At 35.1% G+C, this 23857-nt stretch overlaps 1 protein-coding gene across 1 annotated transcript; it reads left to right on the top strand.

The window, feature by feature from the left end:
• Positions 1 to 1555: 1555 nt before the first annotated feature.
• LOC129280298 (fibropellin-1-like) lies at positions 1556 to 22586 on the top strand. Its single transcript, XM_064111855.1, has 24 exons — positions 1556 to 1857; positions 5067 to 5168; positions 5901 to 6008; positions 6634 to 6675; positions 7362 to 7382; positions 8140 to 8163; positions 8858 to 8896; positions 9769 to 9876; positions 10473 to 10586; positions 11061 to 11174; positions 11498 to 11611; positions 11941 to 12054; positions 12171 to 12284; positions 12409 to 12522; positions 12638 to 12751; positions 14025 to 14138; positions 14310 to 14423; positions 14939 to 15052; positions 15625 to 15754; positions 16156 to 16325; positions 16816 to 17125; positions 20036 to 20109; positions 20763 to 21032; positions 21593 to 22586. The coding sequence occupies exons 2-24, from the start codon at positions 5114 to 5116 to the stop codon at positions 21604 to 21606; spliced, it is 2505 nt and encodes an 834-aa protein (XP_063967925.1). The 5' UTR covers positions 1556 to 1857; positions 5067 to 5113; the 3' UTR covers positions 21607 to 22586.
• The last annotated feature ends 1271 nt before the right edge of the window (positions 22587 to 23857 follow it).

Raw genomic sequence — 23857 nt, 5'->3', positions numbered from 1 at the left:
ATGGTTGGGGAGGGGTGGGAGGAGAATGAGGATTGGGAGGAGGGGGGGGGGTTGGATGAGATAGAGCGTTGGGAGGAGGGTGGGGTGGGATGATATATAGGCATGAATAGGAGGGAGGGTTGAAAGCCCGTTGAAAGGAGGGTGGGGTCCGGGGCCGGGGGAGGAGAAGATATAGAGGTTTGGAAGTAGGAAATGGTGGCCAATATGGACATGATGGAGGAAATAGAGAGTTAGAAGGGGATGTGTGGGAGGTGAAAGAGTGTTAAGAAGAAAGAGAGAGAGAGAGGGGGGGCATGGGCAGAGGGATGGTTTGGAGGAGGGATTGATTGATGAAAGCGAGAATGACATGAAGGTAGAATACTGTTGTTCTTGTTGTTAACATGGTTAAGGTTGATGGTGCTTTTTTCATCGAGTTCGATAATATCCCGTGGAAAGAGGATGGATTTTTAAGAAGAAATTCCTACGGAACGGGAATACGGGAATAACAACAAAGAAGAGGAAAAGAAAGGAAGAGAAAGAAAGAGAGAGGGAGAGAAAATGGAAAAAATACAAAAAGCTGGGGGTAATACATTAAATTAATTAAAATCTTGCCTTCAGTCAATTTATACAGTCGCTCACTTTTGGGAAAATTAATTCAGAATGATATCGAAATTATTTTGATAAGTTCTAAAACTGATAAACCACACCTGTTGAATCGAAATGTCATTGTTTCCTCTTATCAAACATACAATCCTCTTATCATACGTATACTCAAATATGTCACAACTAAAATCTTCAACTTTTTCAGTCAACAGTCTCCAACATTATGAGATATTGTTGAGTAAATTTGCACTACTATATTGCAACAAGAAGATATATTTCCACATAATTCCAACACTCCTACAGAGCATTGCATCATCAATTTTATGGAAGCACAGGGTCAATGATCTAGGATTAATGAGGATTCTATGGAGGGGGTGGTGCAATACGAATGAACAAAGTAAAAGTATGTAAGAAAGCCACCGTGCCAGGTTAAAAAACAATTCATTAAATTAATGACTGCATGTAGACCTGAAATTATTATTCATTTCAAACAGGCATGTCCGTCAATTCACTTTTTCCCAATTGCATCAGATTTTATCCCTTTCCTTATCTTAATTGCATATACAGTATTATCTTTCTTTAATCCAAATTGAATGCCATGTTATTTTTTTCTGACTTAATGTAGGGCAAGTCAAGCCATTGTTATAAACGTTTAGTAACATGAATGATAATTTCAAACGAAAATTGAGATGTATTGTGAAGTTTCTTTCTTGTAGAATAATGTTGCTTATATCATTTATTTAATCTATGACACATCAACTCCAGAGTATGAATTTTTTCCAGAGTCAATGCTCATGAAAGAGGCCATTGCAATATCAAAACAAACACAAAAATTAAAGGACTGATCTTTTTTAAGAGTTACCTGATTATTGCAATGACCACTATTGTCTTATAAAAAGTGAAAATTAACTGTAAGCTATCATATCATCATCAGGACAGCATTATTAACTAAATCAAATAAAGAGTTTGCAAGGTTTCGAAGTGATCAGACTAGAAATGTAAGGAAAGTAAAGAAAACTGTCAACTTATGACATCTTAAAATCAATTCATCAAATTCTTAATTAAAAGAGAAATCTCAAATCTGACTGACTGCTTTATCATTCAAACCAATCAATATGTAATCACGTGGAGGAGACAAGAGGGAAATATTGGCATATTCGTATCGACATGTGTCCAAATTCTCATCAGATTTGGTGGTAAAACTGTATAAAAGAAGCAATGTTTTACAGAGTTATTCACATTCATCCAACGGGATTCACCGCGTGTTATCTGTTGGTAAGTTGATATATATTTCCTTTATGTTGACATAAAGGGCATTATCTATATACTTTTTTAAATCAAGAATATTTGTTCTCTAAGTAGCAAAGCTTGGTTACTATTAAGAATACCTGCTCCACTGTTGCTATTTTCAGTTTGTTTGGATATTCGAAATTGAAGGAATTCACTTTCATCTTGAATTTGTTTTTCAGGTTTAGTAAATCTATATAAAAATTGAATGCTTTACAATTCGATATTTAAGTTCTCGTAAGATAAGATAAAAACGTATATCATAAAAAGACAAATTATTTTATCAAACACACGTTGTGTGAGCGAATTAACATATCATTTTATATCTATTTGTAAAATTTATTACTAAACTTTCTCGATGTAATGTTGTTTTCCTGTTGGGTATAAAACTGCAAATGAGCATGGAATTGTGCAGAACTATTTTTATTTGAAAATTATCTATGTATATCATATGGCTGCAGTGGTGGATGTACTAAAATTAATGTAAGTAGTAACGAAGTACAATTCATGCCTGTCTTTCCTTGCTCTTTATTTAATCATATATATATATATATATAGACGAAGTTAGACGAAAAAGGTCATCAAAAACTCCTAGAAAACCATGGATTACTTTTGGGATTGTAAAGTCAATTCGAAAAAGGAACAAACTTTATAAAACTAGTTTGAAGAATCCTTCCTCTGAAAATATTAGTAAATATAAAAGATATAGAATTTTTTTAACATGTATCATAAAAAATGCAAAGAAAACATATTATTCACAAAAATTTGAAAATGCTAAAGGAGATATGTCAGCTACTTGGAAAAATATTAACGAATTATTGGGGAAAGCAAAGGATGCTAATTTAAATCATAAATATTCACATGGTGATTTTGTATATGAATCATTAGATGATATTGTTAACGGTTTTAATGATTATTTTGTTAATGTTGGGCAGGAACAAGCATGAAAAATACCACATACCACAACTAATTTTGCAGATTATTTACGCAATTCATGTCAACATACATTGTTTTTTAATCCAACAAATTCTGAGGAAATATTGAAAATCGTAAACAATCTTAAAAACAGTCGTTCTTTTGGACATGACGAGATTAGTAATTTTCTCCTTAAAAAGATTATATTAAGCATTATAACTCCTTTTGTTCACATATGTAATAATTCAATGTCAACCGGAATTTTTCCACTTCATATGAAAATTGCGAAAATCATTCCAATTTATAAAAAGGACGATCGGACACTCATTGAGAATTGTCGCCCTATCTCTATTCTTTCGTCATTTTCAAAAATACTTGAACGTCTTGTTTACAATAGATTAGTTTCATTTTTGTCATTACATAATTTATTAAATCCATCCCAATATGGTTTTCGCATATTTCATTCTGCTGATCTAGCTCTTGTTGATCTTTATGATAAAATTTCTTCTCTTTTAGCAAAAAAGGAACATGTAATTTGTGTTTTCATGGACTTAAGTAAAGCGTTCGATACCCTGGATCATACTATATTGCTTTACAAATTAAAATATTTTGGTGTTAGAGGTACTACTCTTAACTGGTTTAATAGTTATATTTCAAATAGGCAACAATTTACATGTATAAATTCAGTAAGTTCTAATTCACAGTATATTAATTGTGGTGTGCCTCAAGGCTCAATTCTGGGCCCGCTTTTATTTCTTCTGTATATAAATGACATAGTATATTCTTCACCCTTATTACAATATATTCTTTATGCTGATGACACAACAGTTATTTCTTCAAACTCGAATAAAAGAATGCTTTTTGAAATGTTGAATAATGAATTGCCCAAAATATCCACATGGTTCCAAAGTAATAAATTGTCTTTAAATTTGCAAAAAACATATTATATTGATTTCAAGAACTCCAAAACAATAGCTGATCATTATACAGAAGAAATAAAGATAAGTGGGATTTCTATCGAACAAAAATATAATGTGAGATTTTTAGGTGTCATTCTAGATGAGTTTTTAACATGGGATGACCATGTATCTAAAATATTGACGTCTGTATCAAGATGTATAGGTATAATGTTTAAAGTTAAACACTATTTACCTCCTCAAGCATTACTCTCAATTTATAATACTATTTTACTTCCACATATCACTTATTGCAATATTGTATGGGGCTCATTCAAATAAAAAAATCACCATATCCTTTTACTTCAAAAGAAAGCTATTCGTTTGTGTGCCGACGCTGGTTTTTATGAAAATACTGGTCCCCTCTTTAACCGTTTCAAGACTTTAAAAATTGATGATATACATAAATTTCAAATTGCTTTGTTTATGTTTAAGTTTCACTGTCGCCAATTACCATTAACATTTGATCATATGTTCCTTTTGAATTCGTTTATTCATAATTATCCTACGAGAACCTCAACAAATTTACATTTATCAAATCCGCTAACTGCCTTAGCCCATAGGTCAATAAGACATACTGGTCCAGATACCTGGAATGATATAGCTTTAACAATACGTGGTGCTCCTACATTGAACAAATTTAAGTTTGAGTTTAAGCATTCCATTATTAGCACTTATTTGAGTTAAGATATTGTTCTATCATCAGTTTCATGACTTTCATCATATTGCATACTTTATTTTTTGTATTATTTTATACGACGTATCTATGTTAAACATAGTAATATTAATCGATACACGGCTGGTGTGTTATTATCATTTGATTTATTCTTGACATGCTTGATGTGTTTTCCTTTTGGCCCTGCTTTTACTGTAATTTTTAAATATGACTTATATTGATTTTATTCAGGGCCGTAGTCTTTCTTGAGGGGCGTCCTTTTCAAGCCTTGTGCTTATGACTGTTCCCTCCCATGCAATGATTGTTTATTGTTATTTTACCATGAGATATTGTCAATATATTTTCTGTTGTATGATTTATTTTTGCATGGAAATAAAGAATCAATCAATCAATATATATATGAAATGTTTTGCATATGTACACATGTATCAATTAGGTATTGTAAGCGCCTCTCAGTTAATTGTACAACATTATTTTGTTGCATTGTAATCTAATTTTATTTTGATAAATATGGGCAATAAAAAGCACTTGCACTCGAACTTAGATTTTAATTTGTTCCTTCTTCAGCCGATCCACATGACTCAGGAAAGGAAATGAATAGCATTATTGAGATCATTTTCCATGTGTTTTCTTTTTTATCACGTGGCAAGGTACATTGGACTGTTTCTCTGCTGTAGAAATCGACGTCGAAGAAGTCATGGGGCCATTTTTAATTGCCTGCCTACTCATGTCTCTTGGAGCCATGACGGTTGGTGAGTATTACACACATTATGTGATTGGTATTGCATTATGAAAACATAAAAGGAATAATTATATATAAAAGAAATATGTAATGGGAGAAGTAAGGAAGTAATCATAGAATGGATAAAGAAATCAAAATAGATTAGGGGTAAAAAAAACTGTAGTGAAATACTGAAAGAACAAAATGGATGATTAGATAAAGAACTGACTATACATGCTATAAGAAAATGTAAAAAGTTATAGAGTATGTAATACGCAGAATACATAAAATAGAACAGAGCACATATAAAGTATTTTTTGTCGGATCTTTTCGTTTGTATTTTATTCATTCACGTATCACGTATCACATATCTTGTTTGATTTTTTTTTTTTTTTGGGGGGGGGTAAACATACTGTTTTTTTTTTCTTTCTTCCATTGGATTTAGTTATAGCATTATATATATATTTTAATGAAAATTGTAGAACGTCTTTCATGTCGGCATACATGTTTATATTTCCTGTATTAAACTGTACTGCAAAATGGAGAATAAATGAAAACGGGAAGAAAGATGGGCACAAGATTGATAGAACGACAGATAAAAGAAGAAAGGAGAAATGAAAGAAGTAAATAATAAAAGAAAGATAGCGATGAATAAAAGAAATGGAAGAAGAAAAATAGAAAAGTAATAAAGTGTAAGAACAATCTGATTCCAATAACTCAGTTCTAATAATATCCACACTTTTTTCCTTTGATATTATTTCAGAGGGTACATGTAACATCTATCAGATGACCTCAATCCAGATTGACTTCTGCGACTATGCCCAGGTTATCAGCGACCTCGTCCCCGGGATGGTTTCATCTAACCAGCTCCGTGAGATAACTTTCGATATTCCTTGATGATAACGGTGATGATGATGATTACAATGATGATGATGGTGATGATGATAATGATGATGATAAAATTATAATGGTGATGATGATGTTGATGATGATGATGATGGTGATGATGATGATGATGATGGAGATGATGATGGTAGTGGTGGTGCTGATGCTAATGGGGATATCTTATTTATTCTGGACTGTTCCCCATGAGTGAGATGAAAGTGCATGGATCTTACACACTGATTTACTGTAGGTATTTTACCATGTGAAACATGTATGATAGACATGATGGTGTTGGTGTTCACTATATGGATGATGATGGTGGTGGTGTTGGCGGTGATGATACTGATGATGATGAAGATGCTGCTACTGCTGCTGATGATGATGATGGTGGTCATGATTTGTATTTGAGTATCGAGTAGTTTCTTGTTTGCCCATCTCATTATAATTTCATATCATAATAATGAGTGATATCGGTCATCAGCACTGCTCAATCATGTCAATATTAAAATCATCATCAAATAGACCTACAGGAACTACTATTGAAAACATTAAGAAAGGCAAATTACTATCATTTGTACTCGTTTTAACAAATTCAATCTGTTTTATTTCAGAGCGCTGCATCGCTAACATGGACAGGGATATGTGCAGACCAGGTAAATTATTTCAGGCTGAGTAAGATTAAAAGGATAATAAAATAATATTGAATAATACCAATCAGATTGAATCGAATAATGAATTAATCCTATTGCAGACTGACAAGCCAAGCCACAAAAAGATGTGCTCACCGCCCTTTAAAAAGAAAGACGTGATTGAAGAGCTTTACACTCGTGTTTAATTGTAATCATATTCGATACAAAATACCAATAACCCCCCCCCCCCCCCTCCCCGCACGAGTCAGTTTATCACTATACTTGGGCAAGTAATCTATTATCATTTTATATTATTTTCTGCAAAATAGGGATTAAGGCAGGTTGGGGGGTAAAAACTTAAAGAATATATATATATATATATATATATATATATATATATATATATATATATATATATATATATATATATATATATATATATATATATATATATATATATATATATATGCATTACGAATGGAGTCGTGTTTCAGAACAGCTTTATTTTTTCAAAAAAAGGTAAGGTATTAGGAATGATTACCGAACGCCGTGCTTGTTATCACCACATGCAGGAATTTGGGCAATGCAAAGCCATTTATGATTTGTTACATTTTTTACAGTATACGCCTTTCTATTGTCCAAAGTTTAAAAATTATTGTATTGAATGTAGCTATGATTTAAATTAATATCTCTATTTCATTCCCTTACAGTTTTAGACTGCCCGAATTCAGGTAAGATATGAATATAGCGCTTCGGTTTATCTCCAATCTAGGGTGTTCTGAGGGTTGTAATTCGTTTTGTTTTTCGCAAGTTATTTTGCGGTATATATTTAACCAAATTGATGGTAAAATCAAATCTTAGGAATCGATATGAAGTAAATTTTATTAAATTCCTCATGTAATTTCAATTTCTCCTACCGACATGAATTTTGAGGAGTCTTTAAAAAAAGTATGAAAACAATAATAATCAATCGGCTTTGTAAAGTCAATTGAAAAAGTTGTTGATTGCAATACACCATAACAATTTATAGTTGAATCATGCCATTATTTATGCCTATATCCCAAAAAGACTAATCTATATGTCCATGCTCTCCAATTACCATTTTTATACCAGACCAATTTCCACAAATTGTGATATTGGTAGGCCTATACGCCATGCCAGATGTTAACAAATACTTCTGAATTATAAGGAATGCTCACGAAAATGATTATTCGTTTAAGTATAATGAAATGGGGTTTAAAAACTAAACAATAATTTATCGGCAGGGCTGCAGTTGTAGCGATTTAATCATCATGTTCCTGAATTTAGATCATTTCAGGCAATACTGGTATATTGGCCACTAGGTGGCGGAGTTAAAGTATGATTTTTAGGTCTGATTAAGTGGCTCTAATTGTAATTTCAATATGTTCGTGTTTTTTTTTTCTTCCTTTGAATTTTTTTTGCGATTTTCATGACCTTTTTCTTCTTTCTAATTCTCTCACCAAATAGAAAACATGATTAATGACGCATTGGGTAAGATTTTAACTATGTATCAATACATATTTAATTACAAATATATTAATATATTCCACTATCGATAAATACTTTCAAAATAAAATATGGACAGATCTTATATGAATGGGGGAATTTTTGTTGTGATTCCATATGTCAATGAGTAATACATTTCATGACTCCATTGAGAACGCCCAAAATATATCTTATTAACTTAAAAGTAGTAGAATTGTGTGCGTGGGAGTTGAAGGTGTGTGCTTGTAACTGGCGAGTATGTGTGTGAGTTTAGTTTTCCTAGTAGAATGGTATATATTTTAGGCATTTCATTCTACAATTAACTGCTTCAGTTTTTGGTAAATACTTATTGTATATTCTTGATAAAGTAAAATGAAGATTTGCAAATTTTGTTATAATTATTTATCTTGATGTTATATAACTTATTTGAATGAAATCCTTAATAAAAACATGTTGAAAAGTGTGAGCGTTAAGGGGGGGGGGCGGAGAAATAGAAATAGAATCTGGAGAAGTAGTCAGAAGTATTAGTAGTAGTAGTAGTAGTCATACTACTACTAGTAATATAACACACATACTGCTTAAATAATACGAATTTGCAGAAGATAAATATTCCCATCAATCATGCATCAGCATTATCCTCATATCCGATTCTGCTTCCTGATTGTCATTATCATTATTTATTTTACCTTTTTTCCAACAGAACTTCTCGATCACATCTTGGCAGACGATTCGTGTACCGGTATGTCCTCATAGTCTGAATAAAATAATAGGAGAAGTATTAAAGGAAAAAAATCAGTTATGATAACAGAACTCGTTGCCACCTAATAGTACGAGTTCTCACAATGAATATTCCAATTAGCCCATGGGCACTAAACACAATGGCCCGTATTCTGAAGTCGGGTTTAACTTAAACTCAGGTTTAAAGTTGTGGTTTAAGTATGGACAGCCAATTATTACATAATCACTAACAGTAGAGATATCATACTTTCAGCTCATTCGGCTCTCAAATCATTCATAATTGTGTAGGAAGTATAAATAGATGATTGTCTTCACCATCGATGAATCAGGAAAGAGCACAGTAAACATAAGAAACATACAACTTAATAAAAATTTTGATACTTTTGGCTTCCCATACTTAAACCACAACTTTAAACCTGAGTTTTAGTTAAACCCGACTTCAGAATACGGGCCAATGACGCCATGCAAGGAAGTGAAGCAGAGTTTTGATTGAATCATTGCAGACTTATATGTTGTGACTGTTCTGTTGAAACTAGTTTACAATAGGAATAACTTTCATTTTTCTTTATTGAACCATCATGGCATTTTTTTCAATGCCATGACTTTGTTTACCAGCTTAAATGTTGCCATAAATTGAAAGGTTGTGAGCAAACATCGAAATGACAGCTATTATTGACATTTCGCCAAAATTACTTCAACCCGCGGATAAAAATATGCATGGTATATAAGTCTTGTAATTTCCAGAGTAATATTGGCTCTAAATTGCCAATAGCATCGGGGTATTTTCATAAGTAACCGTTTACCAATACTGTAAGTGTTGAATATAATCATGGTTTAAGGATACATTCTTACATTTTCGTGACATCACTGTAGACCCATGCACGTCGAATCCATGCGTCCACGGATCCTGCACTCGTCTGACCTCTCAAACCTACTCATGCACGTGTGTAGCAGGATACACCGGAAGTACTTGCAATACGGGTACGTACACATTCTGGATGCTTTACCCCCAACAGCTACCCCCCCCCCCCCAGAATTATTATTTCATATTTAAAAAGTCATTAAAAATTAGTTATCGGACCCTTTAAAGTAATATCCTTTGTTTGCGGAATAACAAAATATTTGAAAAATGCTCTTAAATACCACAATATCAGAGTTTCAATACTTACTTGAATTACAAAAGTTTATATTGCTAACTGACTATGGAGGTGTGACGCGACTAGGGAAAATGTTTTGATCAGTTTTATGAATTTGGAAATGACACTCTTGTATCTTGGATAAAATAGATAGATGTATATGGAATAGATAGAAATATAGATGTATGGTAATTAGATGTAGGCCTAATTGATTTTTGTTTCATCTACAAGGCAATTGCCACAGGGATAAAATATATCATGCATAATAATCTGAAGTCTTGATGGAATATATTTACCTGTTTGCTATTCTGACATTTAACAGTAAGATTAAATTTGTAGCTAACAATGGCTATTATGACAGGAGCTATATAATACTGCTTTACGATATTGGGTTTGTACGTCGTCTGCAAAGATTTAATCATAAGACTTGATATGTTTCAGATATCAACGAATGCGCATCAAACCCTTGCCAAAATGGAGGAGCTTGCGTCGATGGAGTCAATTCCTTTACCTGTAATTGTGCGTCTGGCTTTGGAGGAGACAGATGCCAAACCAGTAAGCTTTATTTGTCAAGAAAGGACTAAACTTCAAATCTGCGACGGAAAATTAAGCCGTTGAATTGTTGTGTAAATTCGGACAATCGATAAGGGTGTTGGGGTAGAGCATTCGCAAAGTTTATATCGATAAACTTCGTAGTTATATTTCTCATATGCCTATGAATCCCCTTTGAATGTCGATAAATATCTTTCGAAAGATCGTAAAGATGGTGGGTTGTGAGTTGATGGAGTTAATTTCTTTACTTGTAATTCTTTGCATGGCTTAGCAAGTTAGCATAGACTGATGCTAAACCAGTAAATTTTGAAAATGTGTAAAAAAAAAATTAAAAAAAAAAAAAAACCCAAAGAAAAAAAGTAAGACGTATTCTGATGAACATAATGATGAAATTGGAAATAGTTCAGATTGGTAGAATATTTGCGAGGATTTCTTTCTTCAAGGAATAATTTATCTATATTACGCAAATTCTTACAGATATCAACGAATGCGCATCGATTCCTTGCCAAAATGGCGGACTGTGCGTAGATGGAGTCAATTCCTTTACCTGTGACTGTGCGTCTGGTTTTACAGGAGATCGATGCCAAACCGGTAAGTTTGAAAAAATAACTGAATATGTCACGCAAAAATTCGCTTTCAGCTCACGTTCAAGACATCCAACCCTAAGCTCCGTAAATCATGTCCGAATGTGCGTATTTTTTTATTCAACTCTTTGAACTGTAATATATATTGTGTAGCTGGCTTTGAGGGGAAAGTGTGCAAAACCCGTAAGTTCTAAGGATATTTCATGTAGACTAAGCCCAATGTGTAAGGCCATTTGCTAACATGATAATCAAAAGGAAATGGCTCGGATGGGATTAATGTTTGCGAGGATCTTTTTTCAAATCATATTACATTTACCTAATTTCTTTAAGATATTAATGAATGTGCATCGAACCCGTGTCAAAATGGAGGAGCTTGCGTCGATGGACTCAATTCATTTACCTGTACCTGTGCGTCTGGCTTTGAAGGAGATCGATGCCAAACTGGTAAGTTTTGAGAAAGAACTAAATACGCAAAATAAATTAATATAATTTTTGTGTGAGTTTTGGGGCACTAATACACGGGTGTTTGCAGATGCGCATTAAAGTTTTGCTAAAATTTTGGACGCACGTTAATTGACTAAGTTCATTTAGCTGTAATTGTGCAACTGGCTTTGGAGGATATCGATTTAAAGTATTGAAAATATGTCACGTGGACTAAGCCAAAATTTAATGCGAACATAATGAGAGAAATAAAACCCGGTTTGTTTATGATAAGGTGGATATTTTGAGGATTTCTTTCTTTACTGAATACTTTTTTATGCAAAAACTTTCAGATATCAACGAATGTGCCTCTAACCCGTGTCAGAATAGCGGAATGTGCGTCGATGGACTGAATTATTTTACCTGCAATTGTGCGCCTGGCTTCGAAGGAGACCGATGTCAAACCAGTAAGTTTAAATTAAAAGCAATAAACTTGTAACGCAAACTAAAGATAATGGATTAAAACAAACTAATGAGTGATTGGAAGGTGTCAATAAACTTTCATACTTTCTCCTTCTTTCAGACATTGACGAGTGCGCCTCGAATCCTTGCGAAAATGGTGCATTGTGCGTCGATGGTCTGAATTCTTTTACCTGTATCTGTGCGACTGGCTTTGAAGGAGACCGATGCCAAATCAGTAAGTTTCAATAGAAGAAATAAATCTGTAACGCAAACTTAAGATAATGGATTGAAATAAACTAATGAGTGATTGAAAGGTATCAATAAACTTTCATACTTTCTCCTTCTTCGTGTTCTTTCAGACATTGACGAGTGCGCCTCGAATCCGTGCGAAAATGGTGCATTGTGCGTCGATGGACTGAATTCTTTTACCTGTAACTGTGCGACTGGCTTTGAAGGAGACCGATGCCAAATCAGTAAGTTTCAATAGAAGAAATAAATCTGTAACGCAAACTAAAGATAATGGATTGAAATAAACTAATGAGTGATTGGAAGGTATCAATAAACTTTCATACTTTCTCCTTCTTTCAGACATTGACGAGTGCGCCTCGAATCCGTGCGAGAATGATGCATTGTGCGTCGATGAACTCAACTCCTTTTCTTGTATTTGTGCACCTGGCTTCAGGGGAGATCGCTGCCATATCAGTAAGTGAGAGAATGGAGAAAATCTGTAACACAACTGAAAAAAAAGTTTATTCCAGACAAGCTGACAGATAAATGAATAGTAGAAAAAATAGTGACTTACTCAGAAACATCATCACATCATAATATCATAATGACTCTGACAAGCTGACAGATAAATGAATAGTAAAAGAAAAATAATGACTTACTCAGAAACATCATCACATCATAATATCATAATGACTCTGACAAGCTGACAGATAAATGAATAGTAAAAGAAAAATAATGACTTACTCAGAAACATCATCACATCACAATGACTCTTCATATTAAATCTATGGCAATGAGAGGTACAACAAATGACCTAATGTTTTAATTGACAGGTGTTTTTTTCTCGGAAATTGATGCAGGTTTACACAAAAAAAAACATCGTTCAAATAAATAGATAACCATAACATTTTTGTCAACTTTCTGGACCACCACACCCGAGCCATACCAGCTAAATTAGATGAAAATTAATGCGGACATTTGCTCAGTAATAGAAACGAAAGTTTACTACTTTCCTTTTCGAATCATCCAACCTGTAGAATATCGAGCATCATATCATTTTCAGAACAAGAAACTTTTGGACTACCGAGCAGAAATCCTGGTAAAAATTATGTTGAATGTTTCCCCTCACCGTGAAATCGTTAAATTAAGTGAGGTTTAGCAACCTGACAACGATTGCAACTTCATAAGAAAGATGGCAGAAAGGTTTTGCCCCGATTTAAATGAAACAAAATAAAAGAAGGACTGAAAAAACACATTTTCCAATATTCTGTCATAGTATACAGAAGACTGAAATCAACCTATGGAAATGGACATTTGATGCAAAGTGATATTTTTGTGAGTCTTTGTGTATGGGGTGTGGAGTGTGGGACAGCGGCGGATCCATCGATCCAGGGGAGCAAAAATCGTAAGGAGGTTCTGTATGTTTATCCGACAAAGTGTGTTTTATCCAACATTTTGCATAGTACACAGTTGAAATCCCTTTGCTTCTCAGCCCATCAAAACCAATTAAACTTGTCAGATCTGACAACTTGTTGGATGAAGAATCTCGGAGAACCCCCACCCCAATGCACAGAGGGGGCTCACTAGCTTTTTAAAACAGTTGTCTGAAGTATGTTTTTTTTTTCATAGATTTTATCATTTTTAAGGCGGGTGGAGCCCATGTCCCCCCCCCCCCCCCCTGGATCCATTTTGCAATGGACAAACATTACTAGAAAAAAATTACAATTTTTATTCAAAATTTCTGTAGACATTGATGAATGCGAATCGAATCCATGCGAGAACGGCGGAGCGTGCATCGATGATGTCAATTCATTCATCTGCGAATGTCCACTCGGCTTCGAAGGACCTACTTGCGATATGGGTAAGCATTGACAATTTTGTCCTCACTTGCAATATATATTTCAAATGAACTTTCTTTTTGTTGCGGTGGTTAGTTCTGAATCTTTCAATAATGAATTTTGAATTTTTGCCCCTTCTTATTCTTCATCTTCTCCTTCATTTTCTTTTTCGCTTCCATTTTTCATATTTTTAGATACGGATGAATGCAGTCAGCAACCTTGCGAAAACGGTGGCGAATGCGTCAATGAATTTGGTGGATTTATCTGTCAATGTGCCGAAGGATTCGTGGGCGAAACCTGCGAGATTGGTAAAAACAACAAATTCGGTCAATTTGGTTCCATGACATTTTCTCCGGCGACAATTGCTCCGCTCTAAATTCCATACACTAATTGAAACATCAACTCCATCCCTGAGTTAAACATTTTACCCTACACTAAGCTTATAACCCTACACCTAACATAAAACCCTATTGCAACCCTAACCCTATACCTCTTTGACGAAATTAAGCTCGGAGCAATTGTCGCAAGAGCAAATGTCGTGTAACCTTTCAGATTGAAAGGTTGCAATGAAGCGAATATGATGAGCATTTGATTTCTAGTTCATCTAACATAACTGTTTTTAATAGGACTGTCATGTATTTGGGATTTTAATTTGGTAAAATGGCGAGCATTTTTTTATTATTGAATAACATATTTCAATATAAAAATCTCATCCCTGGCCAATAGTAATGATTTCATCCAATTTCAAATGGTCGGTAATTTTTACTAGTTCTTTGGATGTATTCTTTCAGGCATTTATATATTTATTTGTTTGTTTTGATAGATATTGATGAATGTTTGATGGCACCGTGTTCAAACGGTGGTATATGCACAAACTTACAAGGATCATATGAATGCACCTGCGACCCCGGTTTCACTGGACAGAACTGCGAAATTGGTGAGTATGGTCTTTAAACGGAATAATGTGAAAATACTGCGATGTGAAAACGCGACCCTAATTTCAATCTATGCTGTCCTACGTTCGTTATTCCGAATGTTTCCTATATTTATTGAGTAACTACAATGGTATTTCTTTGAAGAATTGAAGATAATATATAACTGTGCCGGAATAAGGGCAAAATGAAAAGGATGTCAATAAGGTCGGTAGAACTGCTTAAAGGGATTTTTAAGTGTCTAAATGTAAATTAATCAGGTATACCTGGCTTACACGGAAATAACAAGAGACATAAATTTAATGATTTGTTAGATAGTTTCCGGCTATAGATGTTTAAACATGGAAGTAGCATATTAAATTTAAAAAAAGGGGAAAACAAGCAGATGGTAAAGAATTACTCTAAATGTGAACTTAAAAAATATCGGTAAGCCCCATATTTATTTCTTTCTCAAATATTGCCAAAAGAATTCGAAAATAGCCTTACATAGATTTTTTTCGACATCCGGAGACGCTAAAATTGGTATTTCCAAACCTAAGAATTCAGTTACTTTTATTGTTTATCCTCTTCTGCATAGTCCTGGTTGTCGGAACCGGTCCTGCATGCTACACGGAACTCGACGGGTCGGACTACAGAGGAGAGGTTAATACCACTGACCGCGGCTACCCGTGCCAGGCCTGGGCAAATACTCATCCGAACCGCGTTGGGTAATTTGAAATTCTTTGAAGATTGTCACACAGGTCTAAAAATGAATATTTTTCTGTGGTAAAATCACAGGTCTGGAGTCACCGTGGATAATGTGTCACAGCTCAAATCATCCGGGGGTCACCCGGACGATATTTCCGGACTGCTGGACCGTGAACGGGGAAAGAGGTCCCGGTCTTACGAACGTTTTAAATAGACAATATCGATCATAATGTTTGGAATGTTGGGAATGCCTTTGGTGTAATAATCCGTCATCGAAGTGTGTTTCGGTTGTTAGTCAATTTGGGGGGGGGGGGGTTGATAGGATTTGCGACTCTGTAAAAACGTACCCAGGTGAAAGTTTCTTCCGACAGACTGTCATTCCTAAATATACCTACTGTTTCTTATCCTTTTCTTTGAACAGAGATTTGGAGCATTACCTATTCCGTGACCATTCCAACTTCTGTCGTAACTACCCTGGCAGTGGAAAGTCGGGTCCATGGTGCTACACTAACATAGAGGAGATCGAATGGGAGTATTGCAGTGATGTTCCCACTGTCTCTGATATTTGCAACGACAAGCCACACATTGAAGGTATCGTAGCAGCCCCTTGGCCATGGTTTATAGGGGTTCGATTTCTTCTCTTTCTTTTCTTCTCCTTTCTCTCATATATTTTTTTATTTTGCTTGCTTGCTTTCCAACATTATCTTAGGGGGTTCGATTGAACCCCGAACTCCCATGCACATTCCTGTAACGGTAGTAGAATGGTTATTTTTTAAGGTACAAACAACACCTCTTCCACTTAAAGCAGATTATTTCGTGTACAACGCACATGAAAGGGATTGCGTTGCCACGATTGCTTCATATTCGATGCATCCACTGTAAAGTTTTGACGTTTTTAAGACATTAGGTAATTGCCTGTAATTCACAAAGGAAATACTAATAATCAACGGATCAACCATTTGTGATTATTTAGGTTTAGCTGTGTGGAAGATCATTGTGATGGATTAACGTAAAACAAAGTGTTCCTTTCGTGAGGAATTGACAGGATAATGAAAGCTCGCCTACATATTTCTTAATACAGATTTCACCGAGCAGAAAGCCGCGTTCGACGCTCTAACCTTGGATTCTGCTTACGTTGAGGCAGAGTGCTACACCAATCCGATCGGCACGGACTACTACGGGTACGTTTCGCAGACCGAAGACAACTTTGTGTGTCAGCGGTGGGATGTAAACTACCCTAACAAGAGAAACGATGCTAAGAAGAGCAAACCACGACACAACATGCTAGTCTTCGGAAGCCATAACTACTGCAGAAACGACGGCACGGGTCCTGATGGGGCTACCGATAGGCCATGGTGTTGGATCGCTGATCCGATCGCGATCGATGCTGGGTAAGAGAAGCATGCTCATGTTACAAATCTGGACCGGAACTTACAACCAAAAGACGTCTTCATTTTCAGAATACTGATTCAGGAAATGGTATCGTGTACAATGGCCTGAAATGTGAGACATCTGCAAAGTTTGAACCATCTCCTGTTAGTGCGTTATCGTTTCGACTAAAGGTCCTATATATCTCAACTGTCCAGACCGCCCCGATTGGGAAATACGGTTCATAAAAGAGGTATAACTCGTGTTTCCCATTCAAAAGCGACTATTCACATCCATAATGCGAACAATTACCATAGGCCAGTTTTAGTGTTACAACTTTTGTCATTTTGGCTTAGCAGCAAATCACAGCAAATGGCAACATGGTAGTGGCAATAACGGTGTAGTTACAATAGTGTTAACTATTTATGAAACAGGTCCAAGAACAGATGGCAATGAATTTTATCTGTCTTTGACCACAAATATCCTTGCCGGACCCTGTGTGACGAATCATTAACCCGACATTACGATAAACATACTATGTTATTTGCGAAATACTCAATTGTAAATCAGCTCCAGTAATTGGAATGTTTTTAAAGGACATGCCCTTTGCCCTACCTGATGATTTCCTTCAAATCGGCAAGTTAATTGATCCACGACGCCCATCATTAATAAATAGCGACGGGTCCCAATACTTACAAAAGTACTTACAGAGGATGCTTTCGCGAATGGTCGTGTTACACGATAACGCGGCACGACTCGATCATTTGATAGAAGCCATTGATATCGAATGCAAATGCCTTCACTGATTGCTGATGAATTACATCAATGATTTTCTGTCGAAAATTATCATTCAACTGACTTCTGGGTTAGCTACATGGCGAATTAATCGTCATAGGTGATGATTCGGTCTTAAAACCACATAAAGACTTGTGACACCTGCGTTACTGCTCTTGTCTGTATGCAGTGGCGTACCGTGAGTCACGGCATTGGGGGGGGGCACCAGCAAAATTTTTGAGTCACTTAGTGAGCGCGCGAAGCGCGCTCAGTTGCCAGGTATACTGACCTAATAGGGACATTTTAAGGACAGTGCCATTAAACGGATATGTATCTCACTGCTCAAATAATGCGAGCGCGAAGCGCGAGCTGAAAATTCTTGATATGCAGACCAAAAAAGGACATTATAAGCAAATTTTTGTAATCATGATACATACCTTTCTTGCTATACAAACAATGCGAGCGCGAAGCGCGAGCTGAAATTTTTGTAAATATTGACCCCAAACAAGGACATGTTAAGGACTATATTTTAGGAATCCATTAAGAGTATACATATCTCACCATATCCATCTAATGCGAGTGCAAAGCGCTTGCTGATTTTGCTACATCTAAACACATGAAGCACTTTTTGTAGTCATTGTAATCATGATAATACGCATCTCACTCATCAAATATTGCGAGCGCGAAGCGTGAGCTGAAAATTTAGGATATTCAGACCTGAAGAGAGGCATTCTAAGGCCTCGTTGTAAGAATTTACTAAGACCATACGATACGTAGGCCTATTTCACTAACCAAATGATGCGAGCGCGAAGCGCGAGCTGAAAATTTTTGATATTCAGATCAGAAAAAGGGACATTTTAAGGACTGATTTTTAGGAATTCATAAAGAGCAGACATATCTCACCAATCTACTAGTGCGAACGTAAGCACGGACAGGAAATGTTTTATATTAACACCTTAAAATGGGGCAATCACTTTAATTAGTCATGAAAAAGAACCATATGTCACTACATAAAACAATAATAAGTCGAAGTGCGAGGAAATATATTTGGTGTATATTGACTTAAAAACGTTAAACAGACAATGCGAGTACCGGGAACAATGAAGACATCTAGGCCTGAGCAAAGTAAAGTTATGAAAAAATGTTTCTTATGTATTAATATAACATTATATTATTTTAATATAACATTATAATGAACAATAATTTATTCATTCCTACTACGTTTCTCTTCCTTTTTTTTTTTTTTGGCCAGCCGATTGGGGGGGGGGGGGGGGCACGTGCCCCCCATGCCCCCCCCCCCCGTAGTTACGCCACTGTCTGTATGATATAAAAGTTGCATATATTCCAGCATATCATGCAGAGCCTGGAATTCGGAATGTCCAATAAAGGTCCAAAAGTTTGTAATTATTATGTACTGGTCATTCTAGTAGTAAATAAGCTAAATTAAATACTTTATACTTTTCACACTTGAGCAGTAGAAGTGAACCAATATTGAACAAAATCAGATGTGGTACGTTCAAATTCAGGAAGGCGGGTGTATGTACCCGTGTCTTGCATTTGATCGGTTCAGAAATGCAGTTATTTACCAGCAAAAAGAAATTTCAGAAACAATGCTGAAAGTGCGTAATAAAGGCATATGCCAGTCGCATAATTTTAGTTCAATTCGGTTTGCACTAAAGTTTCAACTTTTGCCAGATCCCAACGCCCTTTCTCTTCAATGTTTTTCATTCATCAAAATTTTCTTTTTTATTAACCCATGAGTTTCTGTTTGTACGGATTACGCATACAGTTGTATTTGAAATGTCTTTTCAAATATGAATAAACCGGTAGGCCTACACAAAGATAACCGATTAATGTCGGTGAAGCTTTTTATTTGAAACGAAATCATATTGGCCATCCTGTTCCATGAATATTCATGAGTCGTAGTCTGACTTAATAAACCGTTTGATATTACCATAACCCGCATAATAGACCTACGAAAATGTTACGGGAACGGTTTACTACCCTCTCTCGTCGGGTGCACAAGTACGGACGAAAAAATCGCATTCCGGACCACCGTTAGATATTTCGTAAGTCCTACGTATCTGTATTTTTTTCTTTTGTTTGCCTGAGATGAAATTAATAAGCTTTTATAATTGCTATCTCTCTTTTCCGTACAGAAAGAGATGGGGCTACTGTGACACAGAGAAGTACTTGAGTGCCTCATGTCCAAACAAAGGCAATCCTGTTGGCCGTAAGTGACATTAATTTGTTTTGTTTTTTAATAGCAAACAGTGAAAAAGGTTTAAACAATGTTAGATGAAAACGAAACCTGCATGTTTGATGGGTAAACATTAACGAATGTCAAGTAAAATTCGCTTTTATTACTTAAGAATTTTGTTGTTTGTTTGTTTGTTTATGTTTCACTTTGATCGGCTCTAATTTTACATCAAACGTATGCTCCTCTTTTTCACAACATTTCGTGAATGTTGATATAAATTTATCTTAAAGGTCAAGTAGCCAAAAGTAGTAAAGAAACAATATTTGGGCTTTTATTGAAACCAAGAAATCCTGAGCATTCATCAGTTCTTTGCCAACGAGATAATTATCGTGACTCCACCCATTTCTTCCCCAGAGAAAACCACTTTCACAGGTACTCATGGTTAATGCTTTCTCTTAAAACATATTAGATTTTACATTTAAGAAATACATTTGAATTCCAATCAAAGCATTGATAATACTTTCTTGATCAGTTCTTGGTAGGCCTACAGAATGGAGTGAAAATGTTAAGAGAGAATCACGATGCCTTGTTACAATTCAGTGCGTGTGTGTGTTTTATATTATTTGTTTATTTGTTTGTTTGTTTTGTTAATTCCATAATTCATCGTATTTTTTTCTTTCATACAGAGGACAGGGTTGGGATCTACCCGGAGTGCATGACCACCGCTCTCGGTATCGACTACGCAGGCAGCGTGAACGTCACCGAGACTGGTTTACCGTGCATGGATTGGGCCGATCTCAATGAGGCCAACAAATACAACGTCGCTTTCAGTGACCAAGACAACAAATGCCGGGCACTAAGTGACAGTGACAAATATGGGCGCCCTTGGTGTTTCGTGACTACGAGCCTCAGCGAGAAATGTCGGGTCAAGGATCACTACGACCAATGTTTCCCAGGTAAGAAAGGAATTTTAGATGACGTCACAGTCAACTATCGTCGAATAAAAATGTAGATCTGACTTCCAGTAAATTCGAACTGCTCCAACTTAAAACAACAACATAATAAACATCTTAGCGACGACGGTCAACTAACGAGGAGTTGACTCCACATTTGATAAGAATATTTTAATAGTAATTATAATGATTACATTATAGTTTAAAATGAGCCAAGTTTTATTTTCTTGTTCATTTTGAATTATTACTCATAATAATCCCTCAATATGGTTCAATAAATATGTACAAAAGAACTGTTGGTATCGTTTTTACTTATAACTGAACACATTTTTAAGGATATGCAAATTTTGATGTTGTATTTCTTTTAATTGTCACTATTTAATTTTGTAAAACAAAACGAATCACAGTCCCTCTCTTCTCTCTGTCGCACTTTCTAGAAATAATAAATGACTTGTTAAAGTAATAACCTATGTGTCCTTTTGTGAAGAGAGTCATGACTTTATTTCAGATCATACATTTTATATATGTAATTATTTCTCAAATTTGTTCTCATTGTTCAACAGCCGTAGCTGCTTAGATCCGTGGTCAGCGATCTCGACAAACATAATGACAAATGACTTGTGCACCGAATAAATGCTCCACCAGAATTATTGATTTTAGCAAATGATTTTACAAGTTGATTATTCTTATTTACTTTCTTTCTTTCTTTCTTTCCTTCCTTCCTTCTTTCTTTCTTTCTTTCTTTCTTTCGTTCTTTCTTTCTTTCTTTCTTTCTTTCTTTCTTTCTTTCTTTCTTGCTTCTTCCTTTGTCCATCTCTTATCTTCTACTCTCTATCTTTATTCATTTCTTTCACTCTCTCTTCAGTTATCACCAAACATAATTATGTAAACGTATGAGCCATTATGATTATAGAAGATGCTTTTCTGGGAAGCTTATTTTATCAAGTGCATATAGGCGGCTTTGCGTACATAGACTATCAAAATAATGTATTACATTTTTAATCAAGCTCCCCCTGAAGGAGTTGCCATTCACTTACCTACATAGGCTTTCTAATTCAGAAAAGTCTAAATTAAACACCTTCCTTCTACATGATATATTGGTTATGGAAGCCCCCAACTGGTTTGTCTTGAATCACTTGGCTTCACATTCCAAGTCTCAAATGTAACACATACTTATAGTTTATTTTCATCATGATTTTCAAATGAACAATATAAGCATAAAAACAACCCTTGTTGAACTATTTCCTCCGTAAGCCTTTTGTGTCTTGAAACATATGAAATGAAATGTCAAAGATAATTAGCAATGAAATAAAGCACGATATGATTAATGAAGAGAATAATGTCGTCCTCGTTACTTATTCCAGTCGAATGGGATTGAATCTTGTGACATTTGGGCACGTTTCCGAGAGGTTGCTGTTACAAACAATTGTCATTATCTATCAGTAATAATAAGCAGTCAGTGCATCTTATCCTGTTAACTATAAAATGGATTTGGTCAATTAAGGCATAAAACTTTGACGAATCGGTGCCCGGATAAATTATTATCTTCTTATATTGAAACTTGTTTCCTACTTTCACTCTTCTAGTCAGAAAGAGAAGTTGTGAATAGTGAAATAGAAATGTGGAGAAAGAAAAAAATTAAGGGGGAAATGTGAATGGAGAGGGAGGATGTGTGAAGGGTGAATAAGGCGAGGAAAGGGAGGGGCTAATACACAAGAGATAATTATGAAGAAGGGGAGGTAGGAAATAGAGATATTAGAGAATGACAATGGGGAGCGAAGAGTATTATGCTTAAAGGCCAAGTCCACCCCAACAAAAATTTGGCTTGAATATAAGAAGAAAAATCCAACAAGCATAGCACTGAAAATTTTATCAAAATTGGATGTAAAATAAGAAAGTTATAACATTGTAAAGATTCGCTTAAATTCACACAACAGTTATATGCAAATCCTGGTCTGTATGCAAATGAGGGGACTGATGACGTCACCCACCCATCATTTCTTTTGTATTCCATTATATGAAATATGAAATACTTTAATTTCTTCCTCATTGTCATGTGAAGAAAATATTTTTTCCTCCCTGAACATGGAAGTTACCACTGTCTTAACATAATGTGATTAAGCCAAGTTGGTCATTATTGCCAAATCTGAAAAGAAAATGAAATATTGTATAATTCAAACAATAGAAAACAAAAGAAAAAGTGAGTGGTGGACATCATTGACTCTCTCATTTGCATATCACTGAGTTGTGCATAGAACTGTTTTGTGAAAAATAAGCGAAACTTAAAAATGTCATAACTTTCTTATTTTACATCCGATTTTGATGAAATTTTCAATGTTAAGCAAGTGTGATTTTTCTCTATTTATTTTATATCAACATTTTCTTCTGGGGTGGACTTGACCTTTAATATGTATATTAAAATCAAACCTTGTTGTTTGATATTTTAAACGCTTGTTAAAACTGTAAGCTTCATAAACTAAAAAAACCGTTGTATCAAAATTTTAAACAGCGTTTTCTGTATAGGACAGAAAGACCCAGGGGAGACGGATAATCATGCTAAGGATTAGAAATGATAAGATATAAAGAAAGGGAAGGAAGAGAGGGGGCAAATGAAAAGGAAAGACAATTATGAATTTTACAAATAAAGCACACAGGTAAGGTGTCACGGGGGGACTACTCTCCCTCTTATAAAAGGAGAATGAAACCTGCGGAGCTTGTGTGAATTAAAGCAAAAGAAATGTAGAATAATATCAACGAAATATTTAGCAAAAATTGACAAACAGTAAGAAAATGATGAGCGTTTGAATGAAGAGAACATCGGGGTAGAA

The sequence above is a fragment of the Lytechinus pictus genome, chromosome 17 (assembly GCF_037042905.1).
Source record: "Lytechinus pictus isolate F3 Inbred chromosome 17, Lp3.0, whole genome shotgun sequence".
NCBI classification, from domain to species: domain Eukaryota; kingdom Metazoa; phylum Echinodermata; class Echinoidea; order Temnopleuroida; family Toxopneustidae; genus Lytechinus; species Lytechinus pictus.
The sequence above is the reverse complement of the archived record's forward strand: the minus strand, read 5'-3'. Positions and strand labels throughout refer to the sequence as shown.

Excerpts from the sequence above, each read along its gene's own strand:
- LOC129280298 (XM_064111855.1), top strand. The coding sequence starts at position 5,114 with ATGGGGCCATTTTTAATTGCCTGCCTACTCATGTCTCTTGGAGCCATG. Across the intron at positions 9,877-10,472 it reads CGGAAGTACTTGCAATACGG|ATATCAACGAATGCGCATCA; the intron begins GTACGTACACAT and ends GATATGTTTCAG. Across the intron at positions 12,752-14,024 it reads GGGAGATCGCTGCCATATCA|ACATTGATGAATGCGAATCG; the intron begins GTAAGTGAGAGA and ends AAATTTCTGTAG.